At 38.6% G+C, this 12,904-nt stretch overlaps 1 protein-coding gene across 1 annotated transcript in view; it reads right to left on the reverse strand.

The window, feature by feature from the left end:
- Positions 1 to 245: 245 nt before the first annotated feature.
- MGARP (mitochondria localized glutamic acid rich protein) overlaps positions 246 to 12,904 on the reverse strand; it is a 41,969-nt gene continuing 29,310 nt past the window's right edge. Inside the window, 3 exon segments of the mRNA XM_026647832.2 lie at positions 246 to 707; positions 10,383 to 10,431; positions 11,182 to 11,340. Of these exon segments, the coding sequence (XP_026503617.1) occupies positions 10,385 to 10,431; positions 11,182 to 11,340 (206 nt within the window). The 3' untranslated portion in view covers positions 246 to 707; positions 10,383 to 10,384.

The following is a 12,904-nucleotide window of genomic DNA, read 5'->3' on the forward strand; positions in this document are numbered from 1 at the left end:
AGTGTACAAATGTGAGGGAAAGGATAAAATCTAAAATGTTTATGCAATAAGAACATAAACACCTCATTATATATAGCTCCATATGCCAAATATCAATAATGTTCCTATTTATAATATAAAACTTGACTTGTGGCCAAGATTTTATTGTATTTTTATAAAAATATTAGTCACATATATGTAGTTTGTATGAGATTATGTCCATGAATATTTTTACTTCAATAAAACATAAATAAGATGATAGAGCGGACTAGTGTGGAATATTGCAATGTTATAATCACCTTTCACAGCTTAGAATACGGGTAAGGAGTCAATGTAAACAACTAGATTTAAACAAAAAACTTAAACAAAAGTTCACCTGCCGTGGATTTAATTAAATCTACTGTTTTCTTGATAAATAGATTTAGTGTGTACTATATGGTACCTTGACCTATATTACTGTATGTTGTGTCTCTGATTCAGAAAGGAGCATACCCACTGCAAAAGCTTATTTCTCTCTGACAAACTACGCCATGTTAGGTTGTCTGTTGTAAGGAATGAATACTCATCAAAATATCAAATGCTAGCCCTAACAAGCAGTTTTAGGTGCAACAACCTGCAAGATTTGTTTTACATCTCCAAAGAAGAACATTAGGTTTCAGAACATCAGTCAGCTGGTTGATTGTCATACATATTTCTGTGAAACTCTTCAAAGGCGTCACTGTTGCTCACTGGGGAGAGAGAGAAAAAGATACACTGACGTTTTAGAGAGAATAGTAACTTATGTTTAATGGTAATAAACTTAATGCACCATCACTTCCTGTGCAGCTATTAGAAGTACCGCTATATGTTTAATTAAACTGACTTGAGAACATAAGAACCGCCATAGTGGGTCAGACCAGTGGTCCATCTAGCCCAGTATCCTGTCTTCTGACAGTGGCCTGTGCCAGGTGCTTCAGAGGGAACAAACTGAATAGGGCAATTATTGAGTGATCCATTCCCTGTCATCCACTCCCAGCTTCTGGCAGACAGAGGCTAGGACACCCAGAGCATGGAGTTGCATCCTGACCATTTTGGCTAATAGCCATTGATGAACCTTTCCTCCATGAACTTGTCTAATTCTTTTTTGAACTCAGTTATAGTTTTGGCCTTCACAAATCCCCTGGCTATGAGTTCCATAGGTTGACTGTGCATTGCGTGAAGAAATATTTCCTTATGTTTGTTTTAAAACCTGCTGCCTGTTAATTCATTGGATGACCCCTGGTTCTTGTGTTATGTGAAGGAGAAAATAACACTTCCTTATTATTTTCTCCACACCAGTCATGATTTTATACACCTCTATCATATGCCCCCTTAGTCATCTTTTTTCCAAGCTGAAAAGTCCCAGTCTTTTTAATCTCTCCGCATATGGAAGCTGTTTCATATCCCTAATCATTTTTGTTGCCCTTCTCTGTACATTTCCCAATTCTAATATATATTTTTTGAGATGGGGCAACCAGAACTGCATGTGTGGGCGTACCATGGATTTATATAGTAGCATTAAGATAATAAGACAGCAAATATCAATCTCTTTCCTAATGGTTCCTAACATTCTTTGACTGCTGCAGCACATTGAGTGGATGTGTTTAGAGAACTATCCACAATGACTCCAAGATCTCTTTCTTGAGTGGTAGCATCTAATTTAGATCCCATAATTTTGTATGTATAGTTGGGATTATATTTTTCAGTGTACATTACTTTGAATTTATCAACATGAGTTAGCTTGTACAAGCTAATTGACTAAGCAATAACTAAAGCAATCTTGGGACCTCATATATCAACCAGGAGATAGCTACACTAAGGATTTGCAGGGAATAGGTGTACAGTTTGGTGTACAGATGGGCTCCACCTAAACCAAAATGGAACCAGATTGATGGCACTTAACATTAAAAAGGTCGTAGAGAAGTTTTTAAACTAAGGGCTGGGGTAAAGCCGACACGTGCGGAGGAGCACATGGTTCGGACATCCCTTAGGGGAGGCTCTATTCATAGACAATCTCTATATCCTAGTGAGGACAAGAGGATGGAAAATGATAAAATACAGGCAGGGTCTGATCAGAAACAATCAAATAAAAAAGAGTCCCATTCAATTACATCATGTAATGGCAGACAGCCAAAAGGAGATAAGTTTTTAAAGTGCTTATATACCAACGTTAGAAGTCTAAATAATAAAATGGGTGAACTAGAGTGCCTCGTATTAAATGAGGATATTGATATAACAGGCATCACAGAAACTCAGTGGAATAAGGATATTCAATGGGCTACAGTAATACCAGAGTACAAAATATATCGGAAGGACAGAACAGGTCGTGCTGGTGGGGGAGTGTTATTATATGTGAAAGAAAGCGTAGAATCAAATGAAGTAAAAATTGTAAATGAATCAAACTGTACCATAGAATCTCTATGGATAGAAATTCCATACTCTAATAATAATAATATAGCGGCAGGGATATATTACTGACCACCTGATCAGGGCGATGAGAGTGACTGTGAAATGCTCAGGGAGATTAGAGAGGCTATTAAAATAAAAAAACTAAATAATAATAATAATGGGGGATTTCAATTATCCCCATATCGACTGGGTACATGTCACCTCAGGACGGGATGCAGAGATAAAGTTTCTTGACACCTTAAATGACTGCTTCTTGGAGCAGCTGGCCCTAGAACCCACCAGAGGAGAGGCAATTACTGATTTAGTCCTAAGTGGAGCACAGGATCTGGTCCAAGAGGTGAATATAGCTGAACCGCTTGGTAATAGTGACCATAATATAATTAAATTTAATATCCCTGTGGCAGGAAAAACACCACAGCAGCCCAACACTGTAGCATTTAATTTCAGAAAGGGGAACTACACAAAAATGAGGAGGTCAGTGAAACAGAAATTAAAGGGTACAGTGCCAAAAGTGAAATCTCTGCAAGCTGCGTGGAAACTTTTTAAAGACACCATAATAGAGGTTCAACTTAAATGTATCCATGGTGGCTAAACAACAAAGTAAAAGAAGCAGTGAGAGGCAAAAAGGCATCCTTTAAAAAGTGGAAGTTAAATCCCAGTGAGGAAAATAGAAAGGAGCATAAACACTGGCAAATGAAGTGTAAAAATACAATTAGGAAGGCCAAAAAAGAATTTGAGGAACAGTTAGCCAAAGACTCAAAAAGTAATAGCAATTTTTTTTTTTTAAGTACATCAGAAGCAGGAAGCCTGCTAAACAACCAATGGGGCCACTGGACGATCAGGGTGCTAAAGGAGCACTCAAGGACAATAAGGCCATTGTGGAGAAACTAAATGAATTCTTTGCATCAGTCTTCACGGCTGAGGATGTGAGGGAGATTCCCAAACCTGAGCCATTCTTTTTAGGTGACAGATCTGAGGAACTGTCCCAGATTGAGGTATCATTAGAGGAGGTTTGGGAATAAATTGATAAATTAAATAGCAGTAAGTCATCAGGACCAGATGGTATTCACCCAAGAGTTCTGAAGGAACTCAAATGTGAAATTACAGAACTACTACTGTAGTCTCTAACTATCATTTAAATCAGCTTCTGTACCAGAAGACTGGAAGATAACTAATGTGACGCCAATTTTTAAAACGGGCTCCAGAGATGATCCGAGCAATGACAGGCCTGTAAGTCTGACTTCAGTACCGAGCAAACTGATTGAAACTATAATAAAGAACAATATTGTCGGACATATAGATGAACATAATTTGTTGAGGAAGAGTCAACATGGTTTTAGTCAAGGGAAATCATGTCTCACCAATCTACTAGAATTCTTTGAGGGCGTCAACAAGCATGTGGACCAAGGGGATCCAATGGATATAGTATACTTAGATTTTCAGAAAGCCTTTGACAAGGTCCCTCACCAAAGGCTCTTATGCAAAGTAAACTGCCATGGGATAAGAGGGAAGGTGCTCTCATGGACTGGTAACTGGTTAAAAGATAGGAAACAAAGGGTAGGTATAAATGGTCAGTTCTCAGAATGGAGAGAGGTAAATAGTGGTGTCCCCCAGGGGTCTGTTCTGGGACCAGTCCTATCAACATATTCATAAATGATCTTGGAAAAGCGGTAAACAGTGAAGTGGCAAAATTTGCAGAAGATACAAAATTACTAAAGATAGTTAAGACCCCGGCAGACTGCAAAGAGCTATAAAAGGATCTCTCAAAATTGGGTGACTGGGCAACAAAATGGCAGGTGAAATTTAATGTTGATAAATACAAAGTAATGCACATTGGAAAGCATAATCCCAACTATACATATAAAATGATGGGGTCTAAATTAGCTGTTACCACTCAAGAAAGAGATCTTGGAGTCATTGTGGATAGTTCTCTGAAAACATCCACTCAATGTGCAGCGGCATTCAAAAAAGCGAACAGAATGCTGGGAATAATGAAGAAAGGGATAGATAATAAGACAGAAAATATCATGTTGCCTCTATATAAATCCATGGTACGCCCACATCTTGAATACTGTGTGCAGATATGGTAGCTCAAAAAAGACATATTGGAATTGGAAAAGGTTCAGAAAAGGGCAACAAAAATGATTAGGGGTATGGAACGGCTTCCGTATGAGGAGAGATTAATAAGACTGGGACTTTTCAGCTTGGAAAAGAGACAGCTAAGGAGAGGTTTGATTGAGGTCTATAAAATCATGACTGGTGTAGAGAAAGTAGATAAGGAAGTGTTGTTTACTACTTCTCATAACACAAGAACTAGGGGTCACCAAATGAAATTAATAGGCAGCAGGTTTAAAATAAATAAAAGGAAGTATTTCTTCACACAACACACAGTCAACCTTTGGAACTCCTTGCCAGAGGCTGTTGTGAAGGCCAAGACCATAACAGGGTTCAAAAAAGAACTAGATACATTCATGGAGGATAGGTCCATCAATGGCTATTAGCCAGGATGGGCAGGAATGGTATCCCTAGCCTCTGTTTGCCAAAGGCTGGGAATGAGCGACAGGGGATAGATCACTTGATGATTACCTGTTCTGTTCGTTCCCTCTGGGGCACCTGGCACTGGCCACCATTGGAAGACAGGATACTGGGCTAGATGGACCTTTGGTCTGACCCAGTAGGGCTTTTCTTATGTTTGAAGAGCAAACAATTAGTTTTAGCAATAGTACTGGATTCTGAAAGGATGGATAAATCTAGCGAAGATATTTCAGTCTTATATTAAAGCACATATTAAAAATTCCTGTCACAATTGAACTCCATGCATTAATAATTGAGCTTTCATTTTATAACAATATCTTATTAATTAGTTAAAAACACATATAAACATTATATAACAGTCATTAAGTTGTAAACAATGCCTAGAGTTTCATCAGGTATTTAAAAGAACTTCAGTATGCATTATGTTAAATCAAATCATCATATATGTTTTCGGAATTTACAAGCCACCACTTCCTGTCAACCCTGTTTTAGATAGCTGATAGGGAGGATTTTATCCATCAGTAGTGTTTGTATGCTATAGATCTCTTACATGCTGGTTTACAAATACTTTGATGGTTAGCACAATTAAAACTGCCAGACCTTCAAGGAATCTTTATGGTTGATAAGACATTCATGTATTTTGATGCACGGTATTGGCATGCCACTTAAGCCTAGATCCTGCAACACACACAACATTAAGCATTTAAGTAGTCCCATTGTCTTCAATGGGACTATTGATGGGGTAAAATTAGACATATATGTAAGTGTTTGCTGGATGGGGCCTTATGCAATAGCCCAGTGCAGTGATGCCAGTCAGTGACCAGTGTAACTACCACAAACCCCCCCTCCCCTCCTCAGATTTTAATTTTTAAAAAATAACTTTGTGGATTCTAACACCTAAAATCAGTGGTGAAGCTACTGTTCTGCTGTGTCTCTATAATGTGCTTCTGCAAAGCTAGATAAAGCAGATATTATGATACCCTTTTTGCTGGACTTAAGAGACACGATTGTTGAAGGCCAAAAGAGAAAGGTGCACCATTTCCCCTGTCGGAATTAAAGTAATTGGGACTTTGTGCCGGGACCTGTACAAGGTTAGGGGGACTGATTCAGTCTTAGACCCCAGATAGGCTGTGTTGCTGCAACACCACCTCATCACGGTGCCTGCCCTCCTTCCCCACCTCTTAAGCCACAATTTTGGGCCACTGGAACCACTGAGTGTGGAGCCACAGGCTCTTCTCCATTACACCCTCTTTGGCATCATCCTATTGGGAGACAACACATATTTCCCTCTGCAGTGTGCAGGGGTTGTGGATGCATGCCTTGCCCCAGAGCCTCTCCACCAGTGGTGTCCTGCTTGGATCCATCCACCCTACAAGGCTGTGATAATTGGGCCTACACATTAACCCTGATTGTGAGCTCAATTGCAAAAAGTGAAAGTTCATAAAATGTCACAATAACCTATAATAATAAATGCTGGTGGGAAAAGGTGCAGAAAAGAGACAAAGACTGAATTAGTCCAAACAAAAAGGCCTACTGATAAAACTCAAGCACAGTGTGAAAATCATACCTGATAACAAAAACCAGAACAGTGTGATACTGGAAATCAATGACCCAAAACTGATGAGTCTGACATTAGGCCTAACTGGTTAACAAAATAATGAGGGAGATGAGCTATTCCACACATCACTCCCTTTTGGGGTCCTTAGAGACTTTGCAGGGAAAACTGGCTCCTGCAAAACTGGCTGACAAAGAGGAGAGAGGATGAAGCAAACTCCACCATGATGCTGCCATCCCCACTGCATCCTGGACCCTGGACCTTCTTCATCCTAATCCTGAATGATGTCCTGACCAGACCGGGGAGAGGGAATCAGATGACATTGCCACCTTCACTGGCTCTGACTAAGTCCTGAATACCACTTGGAATGTGAGACTTTGTCACACACCTCCCGTGTGTGTTCCTTTCCTTTCCCACCGTATTTCTTCTCTTTCCTATCCCTCTCCTTTTTCCTTCTGTCTAATAAGGGTTTGGCTTAGTCAGTCAAGCCTGTATATTATGCAACACTGCTGAAAGCCTTAAGCCTGTGACCAAAAAGAGGCTGCTACATGCAGTGCCCTAAACAGCCCAATGCTGGTACAAATTTGCCAGGTCTCGGAGTGGCTAAGACCCGTGTGCTGTGCCTGTGTTTCTCCAGCAGTGAGGTTGCAAGTGAGAGTCAACGTCAGAGACAGAAGTCACACTGTCTATCTTCGCAGTTCTTTGCCCTCCCCCTTTTAAGTGTGTTTGTCTTGTTTTGTCTTCTAGGAAACAGGATCGGACTTCTAACAACAGCAACGCCAGCCCATCTCAACTGCTTCTTCTCTTTTCCCCAAAAAGATAGTTATTACCATCTAAGACAGTCGAACACAGGGGATTTTTCCTTCTAAAGACTCTCTCCAGCTAAGTGGAAAAGGAAGAGGGAATGTTGTTAAAATTAAAGCCTTACTTAATACTTTACATTTCAAAGGCTTGAAGTGTTTTTCTTTCCCCCTCCTCAACCCTCCCCAGAATCTTTAATAAAGGGTTTAAAAGATTTTTAATAATGTGTTTGCCAAGGCAGGCTGCGGTCTCTGTATACCAAACCCCAAACTTTGTTTAAAAAACAGGCCTCATATAGGCCTCCTCCACACCTGAGTGATTTCACCTTAGGGGCCAAACTCTCAACCACCAGACATATATTGAAGCATGGCTCACTTTGAAAAGTGACTGTAAAAATTGAATCTTTCAATGTCTATTCAGAGTCATAGCTAATGACTTCATCAATTAAAATAAGCTTTTGCTACTTTTATTCCTGCCCTGGAGAACAGGTATATCTGTGGGAGAGAGCAACTCTATTCTGGATGACACATCATTAACAGAATTGCTGTCCTTATGATGTATTACTTTGAACACCCCAACGTGTGCTAGTAATTTTACACACACTGGTAAAAGTATGGTCCCTGCCCCAAAGAGCTTACACTCTGACGTATAATAAAAAGCTTACCATCTTGTTAACTATGTCCCGAGTGGAGAATCTTTATTGCTAGTGATGCATAAGGCAGAAAAACCCAGCTTGCCTTTCACATTTCATGCTGTGTTTGCAGCACTGGCAGTTAGAAAAATACATCCTTTTATTTGTAAACTAAACAGGATTATATATGGAGTCATTTGGAACCCCATGATGCTATTTTGTAAAAGTTGCTTTTCGGAGTAGCAGCACATTTTAACCAGTAATATTTGCAGCCATATTCTAGTTGGTAACAACCACATGCACAGACTCTCCCTTACTGCCCAGAATATTTTTTTCTTTAAATTTGCAGTTAGTTCAAAAATGGATCATTTACAGTTGTGTGTGTTTATTATTCCTTAACTAATGAAATAATACTGTTACTACCTCTACATTCATTAAGGTGACTATGTTTCCAAAATCAAAATCTGGGACACTTTTATGGGAACAAGTAGTTAGGATTGCAAAATCTTCATGTAAAAACCAAAAATACATTTCCTTTTTAAATCTATACTAGTGTTGTTGCTATCGCCTTATGATTCAACAATATGTTCACATTTCTCGGATTGCAGGATAAATTCCAGTAGCTTAGTGTTCTCAATGAATTTGTCGTGACACACTGTCTCCACTTTGAACAAAAGAACCACTTTGACTGTGTCAACACTCATTCAGTTTTTCTCTGCACTCCCAGCATGTGCATCAAACAGAATACCTGTTCCACTGCACCATTTTATTCCTGGTAAGTACAGAGCAAATTCTATTTGGAACAGTAATATATCTTGAACAAACATCGTATAGTTATTAAAAAATGTTTGGATCGATGAAAGGAAAAAACCAGAACATTTCAGATGATCCAAAAGAGGTTTTCAGGACATATCAGATGAAAAACCAGAACATATGGCCTCTCTATTAGTACAATACAAAACAATATTTGCCTTTTTAATCACAAGATGGTGACAGGTGTTGAGTGATATTACATAGTACCATGTAATGGACTGAGCAAATTAGCAAACAGATAGAGGAGAGGAATCTATTTACCATTTTGTATATACACACACACTTTAACAGATCCCTGGTGAACAATTAGTTCATTTCTGTTCAACTTCCCCCTCTTCTTTCGTAGGTGCGCTAGGGAAGTGCTACAAGAAGGTTGCTTGAGAAACTAGTAGGGAGACAGAAAATGACTTTGGGAAGGGTTGAATCCTAAGCTGGGGAGTTTTTCTGTTTATGATTATTTACATTTTTGTTGTAAACCTTATGGAAAAAATCTTGCAATGGACAATTTTTTCTGCAGATTCATTTCACTATCTTACGCTCTCCTTTAGGACTATATAAAACCACATGGAATGGTAACACTTTCTTCTGGAAAGCCAATTCAACAAAGTACGTAAGCACATGCCTAAGTTTAAACCACATGTTGTATGCACTGAAGAAGAGCTCTGTGTGGCTCGAAAGCTTGTCCCTCTCACCAACAGAAGTTGGTCCAATTAAAGATATTACCTCACCCACCTTGTCTCTTCAAACTACATGAGTAGTTCCATGTCTCCAATAGAACTACTCACATTATTAAAGTTAGGTATGTGCTTCAGTAACCTTGCTGAATTGGGTCTGAGAAAGATATCAGACAAATTCAGCAGTTGTATTAAAGGCAAGTTGAAGAGTCCTAAAAATTGAAAAGCTGATCTTGGTCAATGACTGTACTTAAAAGGAACATATTGGGCCTGATTGTGTTTACACAGGATAACAAGAGAGGAGCTCAGTTTGATAAGGTAATAATCCAGGGATCCAATATTTGTTCCCATTTAAATCAACATCTGAAGAACTCATTATCTTGAACGAAATTAGGATTCCACCAGCTCCTAAATGCTTGATTCCACTCCCATGAAAGTCAGTGGGAGCTGAATCAGATAAATGTGTAATCAGAAGTTTCACTCATTTTAATAAAAATCACTAGAAGCAATATCTCCTGGGGACTGTAATGATGCATATTTGGTAGCAGGGCAGCACCATGTTAAATAGAGATTTGATGGATTAAATTACTGCATAGTGTTTCTCTAAACAAAAACTCACTGTTGTAATGAATATCATTTTGTCACTGACATATATATAGCAATGATTTGTAAACCTGTTAAAACTTGCTAAATAAATAGACAAAAAAATTATGAGACCATTGATAGTGTAATAAAGCTATGCTTCCTCTGGCTCCAATAAGATGTCAATAGAACCACTGTGATTCTTGAGCTATTCAAGACACTTCAACTAAGTTATTTTTTACCATTTTCTTTTATGGGGGATGGAATGTGAATTCACAGTCACAATCTGTGTGCAAAGTTTCAACATGGACTGATTGTAAATAGCTGAGAAAGCTTGGAAGTTGGAGGTTAAAATGAAAATGGCATGCTTGAATGTTCAATATACCTTTAAGAATCCTTAGGAATTTCTTGAGATCCCGTTGTTGCCGAAGAAGCTGGAAGACAAAATACAAACAGTTGGAAATATTTCTGTTCAGTGGTTTAACAGTGTAGCTACAGAATAAAGCAAACCCTATTTTAGAAATAAGAGTGGTACTTTGGGTTCATGGGTTGAAATTTTCAAAGACATCTAGGGGATTTGGACACATATTGGTCATTACCTTTATTTTGTTTCTAATTTAAATGGAAGATGTGTTTAAATCCTCTAGACTGCTCAACCATGACCCCTTCCTTCTAGTTTAGTTATATTGTATTACTGCTTAAGATAAATGAGAAAATAAAAGTACCATAACTGTATTAAACATTACATTGCTTATAAACAATAATAAAATACCACCTTTAGCATATTTCATCAACTTCATGTCAGAAGATTCCTCCTTTCAAATTCAGTTAGGCTAAAAATTCTTTGTCACGGCATGTGACAAAAGTGGAAGTTTTCTTTAGGCAGTAACTTTTCCATCAAATAATTTTGCTACCTATCATGAGACAATTGCAGTATAGTCCCCCCAAAAAGCCCTGTGGGTTTAACATTAGCCAAAGCTTAATAAAAGCTATTTTCAATGTGTGGTGATGATTTAAAAATTAAATTATTGACCTAGAAAAGACATTTTAAAATGTATGGTATATTCGTTAGCATACTTATGGCTCCACTTAATTTTTCTAGACAATAGTGCAGCTAACCCAAAGCAAACAGACATGAGTTTATTTTAGAAATAAAACATTTTAGATTAGACAATACTCTGCACCTTCTGCATCCTGCCCAGACTCATCCTCAACAGCCTCCTGGTTCCTTGAGGATGTGTCAGGCATCTCTTGAGCTGCTGAGGCTGTTCCTTCTTGAATACTGTCTACATTGTCCTCATGAGCAGAAGCTGCTGCAACATCCAAGCCTTCACCCACAACTTCTGTGAATTAGAGAGATAATTGTCTTTTCTTTTTTCTCCATTTGCCAGTATAAATTAAGCACCATTTGAGCCCCAATTCAGTAAGCATGATTCTAATTTTAAGCAGGAGCCGTTGAAGTAAATAAGACTATTCAAGTGCTTAAAGTTTAAGCATGTGCATAAGTGTTTGCAGGACTGGAATTTAAAATACTATCCACTGTTTTTTGTTGAATCCTCCTACCCTTAGGGCAGAGAATTATAAACATTAACTATTTTGCTAATTATTTCTAATATTTTTCTAGCCTGAGGTGTGTACTTTTGAGAAAGTGTCTCCTGGCTGGTCATTTTTATATTTTATTTTAAATTTTTTCTAACCCACATTGCACAATGCTGATACTTAATTTGGGTGTAGAAGGTTCAGTGCAAACTGGGTGGGATAGGATAATCTATTGTTTGGGGATTATATATGATGTATTTATGGAAAATGAAGATACTGTTGAGCAGTTCTTTATGTAAAACTAGCCCTTTTAACAGCATGCTTGGGTGATTGGTTTGAGATCTGCCATAGCATGAGTGCTATTTAACCTTACTTGATGGGCTCTATTCCTTTGCCTCTTTCAGGCTTGTCCACATGGAGACTTACTGCAAGGCAAGCCAGGGTGTAAACGTATAGCACGCCAGCCTGTCAAGCACTAAATCACCATGTGGACCCTGATGCCATGCACTGAAAGTTCTGTCATGCGCTTTGACCTACTGTTTGAAACAGCAGTACATCAGTGCATACTACTGAACTTAATTAAACACCAAGGCCAAGATGTTTAACAAAATAAGCTCTGAGGGCAAAAGACCCACCATTAAACTCAGCAGTATAAGCTAACTTGAAACACCTTAATTCACTGTATTGACTGTGACGTTGCACCCCATAATGCTTTATGGAAATACGCTTATGAAAGTAAATATAACTGGAATATGTTTGATACTAGATAGGGCATGTAACACATCTCTGCAAAGGTTATGATCTACTGAATATATTCATACTCTTTGTATGCATGTATCATTTTTGTACTCGAAGTTATGCATATTGGCTGTGTTCTTGTTTGATTTTAAGTAGCCTTAGTAAGGCATTTGGTCAGCTTCTTTAGAAAGGAACTTTCAAATGGGGCTTCATTAAGTGCCCAATCAAGAAACACTTAACAGACAATGGATCTTGGAAGACTCCAATCCACATAAGAAGTCTACCTGAAGATGTTCCAGGTAGCATGTGAACAATGGCTGCTATCTGTAAGTTCTGAGTCATGCATGGACATGTGACTTGCCCATGTGACTCCAAAACTCCATTTTGTAGCTGGATTCTACACAGGGGGAGGGAGGGGTGTCCACCCACAAGAGAAAGTCTATTTAAATCCCTGGGAGACCCCTCCATTTGGTCTTCAGATGGCTCAAGAGATAGTCTCTCCACCCCCAAAGGGTACCTGAAAGAAACTGGAACAAAGGACAGTAACCATGGGGGTGTGAGTGATTGCTGGACCCAGACTAGAAGGAGGCTAGTCTGTAAAAGAAACTTATTGGAACATCTCTGAGGGTG

This window comes from Terrapene carolina, unplaced genomic scaffold (assembly GCF_002925995.2).
Source record: "Terrapene carolina triunguis isolate 2854851 unplaced genomic scaffold, T_m_triunguis-2.0 Scaffold66, whole genome shotgun sequence".
NCBI classification, from domain to species: Eukaryota; Metazoa; Chordata; order Testudines; family Emydidae; genus Terrapene; species Terrapene triunguis.